Below are 18,910 nucleotides of genomic sequence, written 5' to 3' on the forward strand. Positions count from 1 at the left end.
ATCACCATTGAGACAAATAAACCCTTATAATTAAACTATTGTTCTTTCTGGTAATCACTTCAAAATGTTTATTCTGGTGCCTCGGCGTTTCTTGCATTCTTTCCTTTGAAATACTCGTTGGCTTTTATCACACCTACCCTTTCATAGCGTTGTTGTTCAACGCCTGAAATAAATAAACACATTATCATTAGATTTTACATAATACCTGAATATAGTGAATTATTATTATAATTCACTATATCGAAGTGAGTCAGTTATGTATTACTTTTATTTAAAAGAGTAGGTACCCACATACACATTAGTTATTCTTTAAGCTCCTTACTATAAACAAAACACTTAAACGGTCTTTGTTTGGCACGTTTAAAAAGCCATAATGACACAGATCGCAGACGAAGATTTCTGTATGTTCGGTCTAGTTATAGTTAGTACTCTCAGAACTTTAAAATCAATCCTGAGGTGCGAGGCCAGTAAAGCGAAGTTTTCAAAGACAGGAGCGTTAGAGTGGGCCGTGGCCCCCAACCCTTAAGTGGTTAATTAGTTATGCCTATGATTACTTTACCCTTCAAGATAAATCATTTTTTTTTAATAAAACTGTTTTTAACTTAAATATAATATATTATATGTATATGTTGGGATATGTCCCAATTATAATAATTAAAATACTGATTTTTAGGGTTCTGTACCTAAACGGTACAAACGGGACCTATTACTAAGACTTTGATATCAGTCCGTCTGTCTGTCTCCAGGCTGTATCTCAAGAACCGCTATTGAGTATAGCTAGACTTCTAAAACTGTCATAGATTGGTTATGATCTGTTACATCCAGCGACCACATAGCCTCTAGACGCCTAATGCAAATACTTTCAGACAATATGTAAGACTTATAGGTCTTACTTTAGATAATGATAGCGAAATCTGTCTTAGTATCGACCACATCCGTGACCCATGTACATCTCGTGCGTTTCATACAAAATATTTTTTTTACTGTCAAGAATCAATTTATTCAGAGCTCAAATTACACTGGTCTGAATCCACGACGAAATCATTTAACATAAGTCATATCCCTTTCTATCAAATACAAATTAGTAATGCTTATCCTTTCTTCCGTTATCGTCACGCGCCACTAGTGATGTGATACCAACTATCTTTCAGAGGTATATTTTTTTTTAATCGAAAATCGAAACAAAGCGTGATATGCTTAAGTCATTTTGAGTAGAAATGTTGTTAAACAACTGATTAATGATTATAATTTATAACGTATAGCTATACGTGGGAGAGCCATGCTTCGGCACGAATGGGCCGGCTCGACCGGAGAAATACCACGTTCTCACAGAAAACCGGCGTGAAACAGCGCTTGCGTATAAACAGTAAATATTTACATGCTGCTGCTGCAGCATCACCTGGATTCTGTAGGAACCGAGCTTCGTATGAACCCAAAGTGGAGGTTTCATGTGTTTGGGCTCATTTTAACGGCCTAATCGAAAAAAACATTGATAGATGGTAATCATGAGAATATAATTCTGTGGATAGGAATTATTCTGCATATAACCAACACAAGTTTAAAAAGTATGAAATAAAATTAAATTAAGAACCGCCAAGTAAACTAAAACCTACAACCTCCAAGTCGCTGATTACCTATCTCGATTCAGATCGCTGTGAATTGATCCTTAAACTTGTTAAGTGAAATTAAACATCTACATTAGCGGTCCCCCGACACACCTTGACAACAATTATGGACTAAAATAATTATTACTTTACACAAGTTAGGAATCATTTGAACTTAAAGCAGTAAATATTATTTCATTACTTTTTAAAGTTGTTTTGGCGGGGGTTTTTTTAAATTTCTTAATTTAATTTTATGCCAATTTTAGTAAGAGAAATATGGTTAAACCATCCATCTACTAGTACTACTACTATCTACCCATCACAAAGCGTTGTTTTTTGTCGGCGTTGCGCAGTAATCCTGAAATCTTATCTTGAAAGCGTAAAGAAAGTAACCAAATAAAGATTTTTAGTCACTAAAACTTCAAGCAGTTTTATTGGCGAACAACTATTTTTAGAAATAAATTTCCATCAATTTTATTGTGACTCAGAAATCATGTGGCGGAATTAGCAAGTCAAATAATCTTTACTAATAATAAATATAAAGCTGAAGTGTTTGTTTGTTGTTTGAACGCGCTGATCTCAGAAACTACTGGACCGATTTAAATTTTTTCTCAGTATTAATCAAGGAAGGCTTTATTATATATCCTATGTAGCCTATATTATATTATCACGCAAGACCAATAGGAGCGGAGCACCAATGAAGAATGTTTCAAAATCGGGTGATTTTTCCTATTGTGCTGCGTAAACGATAAAAGTTTCGCAAAAATCATATAATATTACAGAATTTTTGCCCTTTAAAAGTTTAAAAAAAGTATATATATAATTTGTAAAAAAAATATATTTTAAATATACTTAGGTAAGTATAGGTACTTTTTAATATAATCCGAAGACGTTTTTGTATATTTTTAGAAGCTTGCCACAATTAATAAAAGTCTTTTCTTCATTCTATACTTTAAACTGTACTGGTTTTTTTTATTTCTTTTGACAAGCGCTTCTCGTACTTCCCATCACTAGTTCTGATTTATGACATGCCGTGAATTTGAATTGGCCAATCGTAATGCATTTCTTACCTCTCCCCCCGCGTCGCTTACCTCAGCATATTGACACAATAATTTGTTAAGAGAAATCAAAACATTAGGCGTCTAGAGGCTATGTGGTCGCTGGTTACATCTATAACAACAAGTACTAAAAATAGAATAAATTAAATATTTTAGGAGGCTCCCATACAAACGTGATTTTTTTGCTCCATAGCATAGACAAATTATACATTAGTCTATGTCGATACTAATTATAATGGTAACATGTGTGCTCTTGAAATGTTCACAAAAACTCAGTTTTATTTATAATTTAATAATTAATAATAAATTTTTAATAAACTAAATAACTATACAAAAAATACAGTTTTTGCTTTATAATGGCACGGGAGTGGGACCCCTTGTCGAGTCCAACTCGCTCTTGGCTGATTTTATTTAATATGAACAAATCTAACTACAAAATAAATTTTAACTATACTATATATGGATGCTGTTAAGGCGGGGATTAATCTCAATCCAAAACTATAACTTTGCACACAACCAAAGACCAAGCGTATACGCATCGCAATAAGATTCATTTTAGCTTAGCATAAAACTGAAGTCACTCAAACGGATTTTCTCTATTTTTCATGTTTTTTTTAAATATCTTTGGAAATAAACATTAAGAAACAAAATTGTTCGGTTAAAGAATTCTTAATATAGATAAACTAACAATTTATTCAAATAAAATGTATAATTATCCTAGTTAATACTTATATTTCGATGAAATAGATTTTTATCGGAGGTGAGTTTGTAAATTAATTACAGCCAAAGTATTAAGTTTTATTAAAATGTTTATGGTTTAAGGTATTTTAAATATTGTGCTTTATACCTCATATTTTTTAAAACTTCGTTATTATATTGGAACTAGGTAAACCGGAAGTCGCGGAATAACAAATTGAGGTTTATCCTCGCCTTAAGCATTGGTGTGTCATCCCACATCGGACTAGTTTTAAGTAATCGGTGTTTTAAGTTTTTTTTGGAATAATCTTTATTTTCTGCTTATTTTAAGCAAAAAAATGTTATTGTGCGGTATCTTTTTTTTTTTTTGTTGAAATGCGTAAATTATGATTATGAAAAAACATTTTAATTTTACATTCAGTTTTAAGAGAAAACGTATAAAAATGGTTAATGCAATATTGCTATAGGGCTTATTACTGTATAGCATTAATGTCCTTTGTGCTATTTCACATAAATGCAAAATTCTGATTTGTTCTTTCAATACAAATTTAAGTGCTTTAATTTTAACAAAATGTTATAAAATTACCTTGTCACGCCCAAACCGCTGAACTGATTCTTCTGAAATTTGGTATGGAGATACTTTGAGTCCCGGGAAAGGACATAGGGTCCTTTTTATAAAAAAAAATGTACGGTTTCCAGGCATTAAATAAAAATGATTTTAGCTTATACCGCTATCGGCTACGTGGATTTCGATGATATTTGGTATACAGATACGTTATGTCTCGGGAAAGGACATAGGATACTTTATATCCGGAAAAAAGGTACGGTACCCGTAAGATAAACAAAAATGATTTGCGCCTAAACCACTGAACCGATTTTGATGAAAATTGGTGTGCACATACTTTGACTCTCGTGAAAGGACATAAGATAATTAGTGTCTTGAAAAATGTACGGTTACCGCGTTATAAAATTTCCTATTTTGCGCCAAAGCCGATGAACAGATTTTGATGAAATTTGGTATGGAGATACTTTGAGTCCCGGAAAAGGCCATAGGATACTTTTTGTCTCGGAAAAATGTACGGTTCCCAGGCGTTAAATAAAATGATTTCTGCTTATACCGCTACATGGATTTTTATGATATTTGGTATGCAGATACGTTATGTATCGGAAAAGGACAGAGAGTTCCCGCTTCTTCTTCCCTTCCCGCGCTTCCCGCAGAGTGCTCTTATGTATCGCGCACACATTTGGGCACTATAAAATTACTCCTGCGTAACTAGCCTGGTTTCATTGAAACCAGAGTGCTCTTGTGTATTGCGCATACACTTGGGCACTATAAAAATTACTCCTGCGTAACTGGCCTAGTTTCATTAAAACGAGAGTGCTGTTTTATGTAACAGAAAACGATGGTATCCGAATATCTCTATATCTCACAGGCCAATTTTGACCCTGTAAGTACTATATTGATCTCAGTGACTTAGCGCAAATGATTAGAAACTTTGTATTTTAATGTGACAGAAAACGATTGTATCCGAATATCTCACAGGCCAATTTTGACCCTGTAAGTACTGTATTGATCTCAGTGACTTAGCGCAAATGATTAGAAACTTTGTTTTATGTAACAGGAAACGATGGTATCCGAATATCTCACAGGCCAATTTTGACCCTGTAAGTACTGTATTGATCTCAGTGACTTAGCGTAAATGATTAGAAACTTTGTTTTATGTAACAGAAAACGATGGTATCCGAATATCTCACAGGCCAATTTTGACCCTGTAAGTACTGTATTGATCTCAGTGACTTAGCGCAAATGATTAGAAACTTTGTTTTATGTAACAGAAAATGATAGTATCCGAATATAATATATCTAAGGCTAATTTTTACCCGGTTCTCTTACTTACCATCTACCAAGTCATTAAAATAATTTTACCAGTTTAGGCTGTGTAGGAAGAAAAAAGACTTACCTTCTATATACTATTGATGTTGGCTTTCAACGATCAGCATGATTGACTGATGCTGCTGGCCGTCTGAGTGTATGGTGGGTACGGATCGGAGACATTCTATCTGATGTGATGCCCAATCCTTCTTCTGGCAATACGTTGAGCAGTATGGGGTGCGACGACACAGGGAACACTCCGCCGACGCCTCGCGATTACAATTGGCACACTGGAATATAACATTAGTAAGGTTTTTTATGCTCTTTTTTTAACCATATCCATACTTAATATTATAAATGCGAAAGTAGGTCTGTCTGTCTGTCTGTCTGTCCGTCTGTCCGTCTGTCCGTCTGTCCGTCTGTCCGTCTGTCTGTCCGTCCGTCTGTCCGTCCGTCTGTCCGTCCGTCTGTCCGTTCGTCTGTCCGTCTATTACCTCTTCACGCCCAAACCGCTAAACCGATTTTGCTGAAACTTGGTATGGAGATACTTCGAGTCCCGAGAAGGACACTGGATACATTTATCCTGGTAAAAGTACAGTTCCCGCGCGAGTTGCGGGCGTCATCTGGTATAAAATAAGGTGGCAAACGAGCAAACGGGTCACCAGATGGAAAGCAACTACCGTCGCCCATAGACACTCGCAATATTAGAAGAGCTGGTGCGGTATCTGCTCTATTCTATCTAATACGAATAGGTTTGCAGATCGTATTGGTCCGGAAATACTGCAGCTGGTTCGTTCCAGAGTTTTACAGTGCGCGGCAGAAAGTAATGACCGATTTATACGGAGTAAGTAACTGATGCCAGTGCCGAGACAGTGCTGACGCCAAAAACTGTCGCCTACCGTTTAAAACACGCGGTCAATAGTCGAGAATATGAAAAATATGCGCTGTCTGACAGTACTGAACTATTTCGAAAATCGTTTACACGATGGCAGTGTGCGGTCAGCGCTGTCTTGCCTGTGCACTGACGCCAGTTACTTACTGCGTATAAATCGGACATTACGTGAAAAACGCACGGTGGAAGACTGCCACTTATCAAAATGATAAACTATAAACACTCAGTTTTAAAAAAATGTTCGTGGCATGTGATGTCTGTTTGTAGTCCACTTATATGTTATATTGCATTTTTAGGGGACGCAATTTTATTTTTGAGACACAGGTCAATATTAGCTTAACCCCAAGTTGGTAGGATTGCAGACCTAGTCCCGCTTGCCGCCACCATAGAATAAACGGTGAAAACACCTTTTCGCGATATCTCGGAAACTATGTGTCCAACAAAAAAATCCTAAAGACAATTCGTAGCAAATCGCTTTGCCAACAAATATGTTAATAACTTATTACCTTAAATTTAAAATCGAAATCACGAAGCTACCAGTTGCAAGAATTAATGGTGTGCAAGTAAAATCCTGCGTGGCCCGGTTTCAATAACATTAACATCAATCACAATTAAATAATACGTAAAAAAATCCGGCAGGGTCACTAGTATCTTTCGCAGCCAACTGATTAAAATAGCCGTTCAATCAAACAGCTAGCCCTTTGACTAAACAACGTCATTCCATCACTTGCATACATCATTTTTAATTGAATATTTGAGTCGCTCAAAACGTTCAACACTAAAGCTGATTCAAAAGCCAATATGGCGTCAACTAGCCGGTGTTTGTGGTTGTTTCAAGATATTTTTCGGAGAGAAAGTAGTAAATACGAGGGCTGCCTTTTAAGTTTTGTCGTTTGGAATAAATACAGGCAATCTATATATAATCACCATTTATTGTTTTTTCAAAAATTCTTCGCGATATTTAAAATGCATTTGCATGCGTTCAAACCAATTTTTAAAATATTTATTCCAGTCCGAAGTTGGATAGCCAAATGGCCAATTTTTACGCGTATACAGCTTCTTCAGGTGAGCTTAAACGTTGGCCACAAAGACTTTGCTTTTTTTTGTGGAACTTATTAAAATCCTTAGGGCTCAAGTCAGGGCTGTAAGGCGGTTGATCTAAAATTTCAACGTTTTGGGTTCACAAATACATCTTTGTTTGACCGCCGATGTGCGAACATGCGTTGTCATGGCCAGGGACATACGACGGCTTGAATCGTTTTTTTCGAAATTCGGTGATGACTTGTGGCAAACAAGCTGTGGTATACTAGTCAGCGGTAACCGTTTTATAATCTTCGAGTACAATTTTAGTGGCGATGTGACCACCTTTTGTCACAATGGAGGCCAACATTTTTTTTAAGTGCTCTGTGAGTCCATGACTTTGGTCGATTTTGGTTCATTCTAGAAGACCCAGACAGTAGATTGCTGCTTAGAATTTGGATCATAAGCATATATCCAAAACGCGTCACCATTGAGCAAATTATAAACGTGCTTTTACTCTCCTCGGTTGAATCGCTGCAGAGTTTTGCGACAAAAACTAACACGGGCTGTTTTTGGTCGTCGCTAAGCAAACAAGGTATCTAACGAGAAATCACTATTTTTACTCCAAGTTTTTCGTGCAAGATTTTTTGGACAGTGGTCCCTGAAATGCCCATGGATGCCTCTATTTCGCGATATATCACATGACGGTCTTCAATATTCTCTTGCGTTACGACGGTTTTTGGACGACCATCACGTGGCTGGTCACTGAGGCTAGGGTGTCCACTTTAAACTTCTAAATACCAGCGTTCTATAATCCTAAGACATGGTCCTGCATTACTAAGTACAGAAGTGATCTCCTCAATACGCCGAAGTAATAAATAGATCGACTTGGACATCGCATGATTAGATTGTTTAGTATTATTATACTATACAGTATCAGACAGCACTACAGGACTGCATCAATCGCATGGAGCGCAATAGACTAAACAATCTAATAATATAATAATTATGTATAAATTGTAAGATACATTGTGTTTTCATGCGATGTCCAAGTCGATCTATTTATTTAACATGTAAAAGATTTTTAATATTGATATGATAATAACTTACGTACTAACTTGAGACATAAGGTCCCCTAGGTAGGGACTAAATAAATTAACCGACTTGGTATTGCATGGATCTCATAAATTTTTACGGTATAAAAACTGAGTTGCGAGACTTGGTTTTTTTACAGGATGTTTTTGATGGGATCTCACTTCTTTTTGTAGAGTCCTACTTTTCTCCTTTTTGGTACCTTTTACTACTATAAATATCAATAACGAGTTTTATAAGAAACAAAAAAAACTTACAATTAATAATAATATAATCATTGTGTATACAATTTATTATACTACTTGCTTTTCATGACTATCCAATATCCATACTTATATTATTATAAATGCGAAAGTGTGTTTGTTTGTTTGATTGTCCTTCCTTCACGGCCTAGCGAAGCCACCAATCGACTTGATTTTTGACGTAGACTTAGTTGAAAGGATGAATTGAACATAGTCTACTTTTGGTCTTGGAAAAACGTCAGGTTTCCAAAGGAGGTTTACAAGAATATTCGTATTTTACGCGATTTTTGAATTCCACGCGAGTGAAGCTGCGGGCAAAAGCTAGTGCTTCATATATATTGATACCTATCTACAACTATTACTCCTTCGAATATAAATACTACGGAAATATCGATGGTACCGGTACAATGATTCATAAATTGCCATTAATGTAACTTTGTAATCTTATACATGTATATGGGATTACAAAGTTATTCACGAAGTTAGAGAAAGACGAAGAAAACTGGACAGTAATTATGAAATGTTTATTAGGTTTTCCCTTAATTAAGACACTAAACACTAGCTAGATATCTCTCTACCGACGATAAACCGGAGATATTGATGGTACGGGTACAATAATTCATAAACCGCAAATGTAACTTTGTAATCCTATACATTTAAATGGGATTACAAAATTATTTACGAAGTTAGTGTATCTAGAAAACTGGACAGAAATTTTGAAATATTTGAATTTTTCCTTGATTTAGACACTAAACACAAATTATATTCTAAGTTTGAAGGTTCTATGTCTGCTAGAAGTGTCTTAGACTTTTGGTGATCGGTCAGTCAGTCAGTCAGTCAGTGACAAAATTAAGAAACTTTAACAAGTTACAACTCTTAAACTACTCGTTCAAATTTAATAAAATTTTAAATATATCGTGTTTATACAATGCTTGCTTAGCAACTGAAAATTCAGGCTTGTTGGTTTATCCACAACGAAGTTATAGGGGGTCAAAAAGAGCCTGAATTGGTTCGAGAAAAGTATGGTACGGCCGTGCCGCTTTTTTGCTCGACTTGGCGGGGGCACTGCCGTGCCCCCAGATGACCACCAAAAAATGCACTGATACCGTAAACTTGTTTACCAAAAAAAAGATATTGAACACCAAAAAAATAAAGTCTAAAATTGCAATACTACCAGCTATTTTAGTCATGACAACACTTCAAATTGTAATCGAACACCAAATATAGTAAATGATCACCAAATATAGTAAATGACCACCAAATTTAGTAAATGATCACCAAATAAAGTAAATGATCACCAAATATAGTAAATGACCGCCAAATATAGTAAATGATCACCAAATATAGTAAATTATCGCCATGTGAGCAAATCAATGCAATATTTCTGTTCAAATAAATCACTACGATTGACAAAAAATGTAAGCATATTATTAATAACAAAATAATCGGCCAAGTGTGAGTCGTATGGAGGGTTCCGTATCGTTTATAGAGCAAAATTAGACCTAAAATTGTGTTTTTGTATGGGTTGCGACTTTATTTTTTAAATATTAAATAATATTAAAAAAAATATTAATTATTGAAGTAAATATATTATAATCAAGGCCTTTGCGAACATATCAACGTGCCTACTGGTTGCCATTATCACATCATCATTATCGAGCAAAAAAGGCCAAAAAAATCACGTTCATTGTAAGGGAGTCCCCCTTAAATAATAATTTTGTTTTGTTTTTAATACTTGCTGTTATAGCGGCAACAGATATACACAATCTGAAGTAGTCTAGCTGGAGCGGTTCTTGACATACAGCCTAGAGAAAGACGAACGGACAGACAGACAGACATTGAAGTCTCAGTAATAGAGTCCCGTTTTTAGGGTTCCGTACCCAAAGGGTACAAACAATCTTTTACTAAGACTTGCTATTGCTAAATAAAAATTTATTCGTTTATAATTTTACATTAAAATGCTAACGTATAATGTTGGTGATCATTTACTAATTTTGGTGATCATTTACTACTTTTGGTTTAACAACGATTTATTTGGAGTCATTTTGCATAAATAGGATAGCGAGATAATAAATCATTTTACATTAAAATGCTAGTATAATGTTGGTGACCATTTACTCATTTTGGTGATCATATACTTATTTTGGTGATCATTTACTTATTTTGGTATTAAGATGTTAAATCTTTGGTTATCATTTTACATTAAAATGGTGGTCTGTATTTTGGTGATCGTTTACTATTTTTGTCTGTAAAATGTTACTATTTCTGGTGATCAGTTAATTATAACCCTTTTTTTATACCTGCCTGTCTGTATACAGATTTTATAAACAAACAAGTCATTGGCCGATGACGATGGATAACTATTAAGGTCCACTTATTGGTATCAGACGCATCGGACGCACGCAACGGAGTATGTCTCATACTAAGTCCCATTGCGTGCGGTGCGGTTTAGAGGACGCTGTTGTATGAGATCGTAATTCGTATACAAGGCAAACTAAAATCAGTTGCGTGTGATGCGTGCGATACTTATAAGTGGACGCTTACCTATTCGGATACTTTTGATCCTTACCTTTTTAGCATCAGTGTCATCAACGTTATGTAGTGACACTTGTTCCGCGTCGACTTGGGCATCGACGCTGGCAGCTAGGATAGCTGATGCCCTCTCTTGCTCGTACCTCTCGAGCTGTCTCGAGCTGACCAGCCTGACATCCTCCAGACACTGCTTCAGGTCCGTGGCCAACCGACTCAAACTCTGCCCTATGTCCTCCAGCCGTTTAAGTACTTTGTTTATATCTGAAAGACCTGAAAACAATTGAGATAAGCAAGGATTTAAAAATAATTGCCATCCACTAATATACTAATTGTTACTGTCACTAAAAATGTAAAGACAAAATTAGTTAGAAATAAAGTTTAATTTTTGCAGCTCTTTTCAGCATTTCTTACATCCGTCTTTCCGTCTGTCTGTCTGTCTGTCTGTCCACAGTTTTGCTCAGAGACTATAGGACCTACAAAGCATTTGGCATGAATGCACATATTAAAGATGCCGACAAAATGTGTCGTTGGAAAGGTTTTTTAAAAATATTATGAGAATTCATAGATCATTTTTTTTTATGAAATAAGGGGGCAAACGAGCAAACGGGTCACCTGATGGAAAGCAACTTCTGTCGCCCATGGACACTCGCAGCATCAGAAGAGCTGCGGGTGCGTTGCCGACCTTTTAAGAGGGAGTAGGGTAATAGGGGAGAGTAGGGATGGGAAGGGAAGAGAATAGGGGAGGGTAGGGAAGGGAATTTTGCCTCCGGTAAACTCACTCACTCGGCGAAACACAGCGCGAGCGCTGTTTCACGCCGGTTTTCTGTGAGAACGTGGTATTTCTCCGGTCGAGCCGGCCCATTCGTGCCGAAGCATGGCTCTCCCACGTATGAATTTTCTGATATAGGGATCCGTTTGTGAAATATTAAGTGTTAAAGTAGAAAAAAAACGTTAGAGTCCAGTGTCTTCCCCTTCTACCAGCTAAACGGTGGCTTCTGGAAATGTGAAAAAATTCACGGGAGTAGGTAATATGCTAAATTTAAAAGGAAAACTATCACGGCTATGAAGACTTCATAACTTATTGAGTAATAGTCTATCAACTAAAAAAAATGTATTCGGCGATGTATAAAGGAGCTTTTCGTTCAAATTCTTTTGAAAGTAACTGAGATGATGTTGTTAGTACTGTAAAACACGTTATAAATGTACACTCATTGACCATACAAAAATTTAAGAAAAACTAGCGGTATTACGAAACCCTATATTGCGCGTGGCCCGACATGTAGCTGGCCGGTTTTGTTTTGGATTTCACCTAGTGTGTCCTTTTTAAAATTCAGTCTGTATTTCAATATTAGAATTCATATCATTAATCTCTATTAAAATAAGTATAGAGATAATACAATTTTCTCCATTTTATCCACAATATTTAGGTACGTATGGCTTTTTTATTTCTCGAAAATTGCTAATAAAATTAGCTCTACTTTTACTATCTAATATCTATACTATAATATTATGAATTCTAAAGTGTATCTGCCTATTGAAACCTCCACTTTGGGTTTATACGAAGCTCGGTTCCTATAGAATCCAGGTACTGCTGCAGCAGCAGGTAAATATTTACTGTCTATCTACTTCTTACTGGTTGTCGCAATTAAAATGATGATATCCTATTGATTACCAGGTAATGCTGCAGCACCAGGTCAATCAAAATGTGTATACATATATTGTATATTCACAAAATAATGTCACGAACTAGAATGAAATATAAAACCCATCAAACGACTACAAATTGCTTCGGCCTTCCATGAACCAGATAAACCCTGATTGCCCAGCACTGAGCAGGCTGATGATGATGAATTATAGCTAAGAACACTCTCGATCATGTCAGCTTTCAAACAAAAAAAACTAGATCAAAATCGGTCCACCCGTTTGGATGCTACGATGCGTCGATGCCACGGACAGATACACCAACAGACAAACAGACAGACACGTCAAACTTATAACACCCCTCTTTTTTGTCGGGGGTTTTCTGAATGATTTTATCGCTAAGCTGGGATAGGACATAAAATCTATACTAATATTATAAATGCGAAAGTATCTCTGTCTGTCTGTCTGTCTCGCTTTCACGCCAAAACTACCGAACCGATTGTAGTGAAATTTTGTATACAGATAGTCTTAAGCCTGAGAAAGGACATAGGCTACTTTTTTACTGGAAAAAAGCATTGTAAGGGGGTGAAAATGCGTTTGTTCAAATTAAGTTACTTCCAAAAATTCATAATAGATGGCGCCGAAAGTCTTTCTATAAGAGGTGGTATTATCTTATATTCGATTTTTTTATTGTTATTTCTTTTTTTAGTTATTTAATGAATCAGTACTTTGTCTATGCAGTGACGTAACCTTAAACCTATCAATCATGATAAATAGTTTATGGGTAAAGTTGTGTAATTGGGGGGCTAAATAAGCTTAAAAAATTGGCATAAAATATAAAGATTAATTTAAAAAATTGAAATATTATATGCACACTGCACAGATGTTTTGATTTAAGGGGTACCAGGGTTTTTTATAAAAGCTTTTGACACCAATTTTTTTGACATCGCGCGCTATAAACTGAAGTCCACGCGGACGAAGTCGCGGGCAACAGCACTAGTTTATAAAGATAATATTATATTTTACCAACGCACGACCAAGGAATTTAACATTTTTATCTAGTAAGACTGGGTTGCACCAACTAACTTTGACTTTAACCTAAACTACAACCGGAAAAATTGACATATGTCGTATGAGAATATGGGGTGTTTGGACGCCATATTTAGCTTCGACTATAACCACGCCTCTGGTGCAACCCAACCTAAGGAATTTCACATATTAAGATTTAAGAGTTTTACAAAGAATTTGCTAGGAAATATAAGTCAATAAATCTCAAATACAATGATAAACATATATATAAATAGTTCGCTTACAGAGCTAATGTAACTTGTTTTACTGTGCGTATTTTAATACCGTTGCCACTTCTAGATTTTTGTTTCTTGCGTCTTTGTATAAAAATATACATGATACAATACAACAAATATAATATAGAAGACTATATGACGCCCGCAATACTGTTGCTCCAAAATTCGCGTATCGCGCAGAAACCGTACATTTTTTCCGGGATAAAAAGTATCCTATGTCCTCTCCCGGGACTCAAAGTATCTTTATACCATATTTCAGCAAAAATCGATTCAGTGGTTTTGGCGTGAAGTGATAACAGACAGTCAGACAGGCACACTTTTAACACACCTCTAATATTAAGTATAGATAAATTAAGTATAGATTAAGAACAATATATATATATATATATATATATATACAAGAATTGCTCGTTTAAAGAGTTTAAAGAGATAAGATATAGATTCGCTTGTAGTTAAGGCACACATAAAAATACAAAGACATATAACAATATAGGTATAAACAAAGCATTTAACTTCCACATAACACTATGATTCAACTTTAGAAAATAATAACATTTAAAAAAATCACTAGGTAAGTCAAAAATATTAAAAATTCGCTTGTAGTTAAGGCACACATGAAAATACAAAAAAACATAACAATATAATAAAGCATTTAAGTTCCACATAAACCTATGATTCAACTTTAGAAAATAATAACATAACAGCTACTACTTATGAAAGCTTTATCAAAACGTTTGGATATTTTGTGCAGTCTATATGTGCTCTAGGTCAGTGTTTCCCAATATTTTACAACCAAGGACCCTTAGGAAATCAAGCACAGTTTTCATGGACCCTCTTAATAAAACAAACTGCAACATCCAGAGAGGCCCAGAGATGATACCACAGACCCCCGGGGTTTCCCCGGACCACAGGTTGGGAAACTTGGCTTTCAAGCCCTCACTGTTTGGTATGACATAAATCTCTATTTGAATTTCATAAAAATCGGTTCAGCAGTTCAGTTACAAAAAGCAGACACAATTATATTTTCATAAATTATTATGGATTTGAATTTTTAGACATATTTTATTTATTTGCATATACTCTACATTAAAATATATTGTAACATAATTCGCAATTCAGCAATAATATCTTTTAAAAAATACCGTCTCGATGTTTTGAAATACCTACATTATTGGTTTACAGTTTAGACTCACTGCTTTTCCCAAAAATTTTGTTGCCTTTAGCCTTTTAGTCTGAGTTATATTATAGCCAAATAACGCTACATCAATGCAGCCTACCTATGTATAGGTCTTGACCATGACTATTTTGGCATTTCACCAAGAATATACTTACTTTGTTCTATAAATTATATGGAAAAAAGTATTTGTATTTTTACTATTGCAGCATAAACAGAATTGGGATAAAATCTGAATATTTTTTTTACTTACGAAATGAAATGTCGTATACAATAATATATTCTATAACATAATATTTAAGGTTTTAAAATTTAAACATTCACAACCATTTTATTGCATTTTAAAGCATTTAAACAATAATTAATTTAAATACCAGTAACATAAGAATATAATAGCATAAGCAACTCATAAGCTAGCAATGCTAGCACACATATAACACAAGAATATATAACAAAGCAAGGCAATAGCTTTATAAAATGTAGCCACTAACCAAGAAGTTGCAAAGCCATTTTCGAAAATTATTTATGGACATTCATATTACATACATAGACTACCAAAATTATGACACTTTTTTTGTCTCCATGGTAGTCAAATAAATAATAGTACACATAGTATAGTCTATCAAGAAAGTGAAGAAATTAAAAAGTGGCAACATCATAGTGTCATCCCTTTCAAATCAATCTAAGAAAAAAGGGATGACACTACAATGTTGCCACTTTTTAATTTCTTCACTTTCTGAACGGACTATATGTGGGCACATAACATTTAAGTTTTTTGCAGTCAGTTTAAGAGTTGTTAAAAATATTAATTGAATGCCTTACAGTTTATAGGGTATAATTTTGATGGGTATAAATGATACGCATCAAAATTTGCTCAGCAATTAAAATAATCAAATCAAATCAATCAAAAATATTTTTATTCGGAGTAATTTTTTTACAAAAACTTTACCGAACGTCGATACTACGGTGCCTACCACCGGTTCGGGAACTAACCCGGCGAGAAGAACCGGCGTAAGAAACTCTAAACGTAAGAAACGGCGTAAAAATATTGTAGTCATTGCACATAGATAAATTCATGACTCTAAAAAAAAGACATTGCAATGCTCATTATCGCATTCTATTAGAATATTATCACAGAAAAATTTTGCTAATCAGCCATTATTAGTTTAAAATAATACACTTATCTAATATTACATGTTTAAAAATCATTGCATATTTACAATTCTCCAAATTTTGTTTGTCCTTTGTTATATATTTTCCTAACACAAAGCCAGCCATATTTTTAACAAAATTAAATACTTGAGCTACTTATTAAATTAAGCATTAAATAACTTCAGCAGAATACTTAATTCAACACTAATTAAGACATGACAAAATGATAGATGGATTTAATAAAAATTACAAATCGCTATTGTCTTTTATAATAATAAAATTAATTTATAAAAAGTTATATTAGAGATTGTTCTTCTATAAAATCAAAAAATACTACGAGTCTCCTTTCTAAAAATAGACGTTGGGTTTTGACATCAGTGCAAGCTTCTTAGATCTCATTTTAATATTTTATTATTCCATAACTTAATCATTTAAATATATTTACCGGCGGTGGGATCCGGGGCTGGTTCCGGGTTCGCCAGCAGATGGTAATCGCTATTAGTCTCTAGGTCTTCGGTGATTGCCTGCCATGCTTCTTTGGAGTTGCTATTGTTACTGGATTGGTGCAAGTTGTCAACTTCCACTTCTATTAGGCTGTTGTCACGCTCCATCTTTGGTTTTTTATCATCACCGCTACCTAGTTATATAAAAAAATAAGATTTACTTAAATATTTTTCACTTAGACCACAAAGCAAAATCAACTCCAGGTACATCACCATAAAAAAAACAATTGTTGGAACAAGGTTGAATCTTTACGTCATACAAAACTAAATCAGTTCCACTGTCACATTTTAACACAGATTTCGACAATGTGATTCAAGAGAAAGATTATGAATTCCATGCATGGACAGGGTAAAAAATGTGTACCTTCTTGATTGCTTCTTCTTTTTCTTTTATATGGAGTGAACAGTCTAACTGGACCCATTGCTGTTGACAGAATAAAAACTTAACATTTAACTTAAAATATAATATCAAAAATTACAGCAAAAATATTTTTCATTCAATATTAGTAAAAATTTATAGAAACTTTACGTCAATAAAATGTAAACTATTATTATTACCTGTCTGGTCATCACAACAAGCTCCACAGGTGCAGCTGGTGGCGTGGGGAGTCAAGATACCTTCATCTATGAGAGCCTGTATACTTCTGCCTCCAAACCTGATAGATCTCTTCCAGTCTTTGCTTGAGGCTCTTCCACAGAGCGCCTCAAATTCACTAGGAGTGTACCACTCCATACCATATTTGATGCACCTCCCTCGACCCCCGGAACCTAACCTTTGCTTGTGCAACTCTGCAGATGTATTTTTGCATCTGATAGGCAATATGGGCATGTTGGCTGTCTCGGTCCAAGACCTGTTGCTTGATTTTGTTGGCGCCGGGGAATTCGTTGTCGTGCTCGTTGTGGTACTATTTTGTTCCTTAGGGTCCTGTACAGACTGAGGTGACTGTGGATTCTGAATAACTATATGGGTCGGCTTTATATCCTCCGATACCGGTCCCCCTGATATGAATCCGTTGTCGACGCATAGCATCGGTTTGAAATTTTGTAGCTGGTCCGATGTTATGACGTTGAATGTCGTCCCGGTAATAAGTGTCCCCACTGGAAATGGCACTGGCACAGTAACAACACCATTAGAATCGGTCGTGATCCTAGCCGTCTTGACTCCAGCGGTCAAAACAGTACCGCCATCAGCACGATCGCTGTCGTGCTCGGCCGCCGTCGCGAGGGGATCGGATTCGGATACTTCGGTAATGTCCGGCATAACGACGTTGTCCGAACTTCTATTCTCTGCCATTACTTTTTCCGCCCACCCCGAAACACCCTTTCGTGTCCTATCCGAATTTTTTATCAAATTTATAACAAAATTTTAGAAACATTTTCGATATAATGAAATTTTGCTTTTTTTCGTGTCAATACTTCACTCACAATAGGCATAAAACTCAGTCATACAGCCCACAGATTACTAGTATATATTTGTAGAATACAGCCACATAGCATAAATTATTTTTGACAGACGAACAATTCAGTTGCTCTCATGAACGACTGGTTTTTTCAAAAAGTTTTCAACAGTCAACATAATAGAAATTATATTAATTTTTATATTATTCTCTTAAAATTAGTTATATTTCTTTAAAAATATGTATATTCAATTTTCATTATTTATTTTAAAAGTCACTAATTTTAATCGATATGTTGTGAGTTGTGACTTGTGATGTTATAGGTTCAAATCGATTTTTAGACAGTTTTAATACGGTCCACGGTACCTATGTGTACAGTAAAGCGCTTATTCCACTTGTCCTATTTAGAAGTCCTAGCTAGGATCCTACATAGGAGACTAATTAGTTCGCTTCTTATTCCACTTGTCCTAATTTAGTGACTAAATCAGTTGTCATTTTGGTCAGACGTCTTCTTAATGGCTCCAGTTCTATCAAAGCAACAAAAAATTGGTCTTCTCATAGGCTAAGCTGTCGGCTCAATGAAAATAAAAATAAATAAAAGGCGAAAAGATGGTTGAAAGAATTTTTGCTCCACGTAAAATTATGAATTATGAACTTTCTGAACTACTTGGAACCAGCAGACTTAAGAAATTACCTACGAATGGATTCCAGATCTTATAACATAATATAA

At 35.1% G+C, this 18,910-nt stretch overlaps 1 protein-coding gene across 1 annotated transcript; it reads right to left on the bottom strand.

Annotated features, from left to right (window-relative positions):
* Window positions 1-18,220, bottom strand: LOC121739145 (deformed epidermal autoregulatory factor 1). Its single transcript, XM_042131488.1, has 6 exons — window positions 17,342-18,220; window positions 17,148-17,207; window positions 16,726-16,917; window positions 11,047-11,279; window positions 5,320-5,521; window positions 1-163 (listed from the first exon to the last, which is right to left on the bottom strand). The coding sequence occupies exons 1-5, from the start codon at window positions 18,075-18,077 to the stop codon at window positions 5,330-5,332; spliced, it is 1,413 nt and encodes a 470-aa protein (XP_041987422.1). The 5' UTR covers window positions 18,078-18,220; the 3' UTR covers window positions 1-163; window positions 5,320-5,329.
* Between the last annotated feature and the right edge of the window lie 690 nt (window positions 18,221-18,910).

The sequence above is a fragment of the Aricia agestis genome, chromosome Z, assembly GCF_905147365.1.
Source record: "Aricia agestis chromosome Z, ilAriAges1.1, whole genome shotgun sequence".
In the NCBI taxonomy this organism is placed as follows: Eukaryota; Metazoa; Arthropoda; class Insecta; order Lepidoptera; family Lycaenidae; genus Aricia; species Aricia agestis.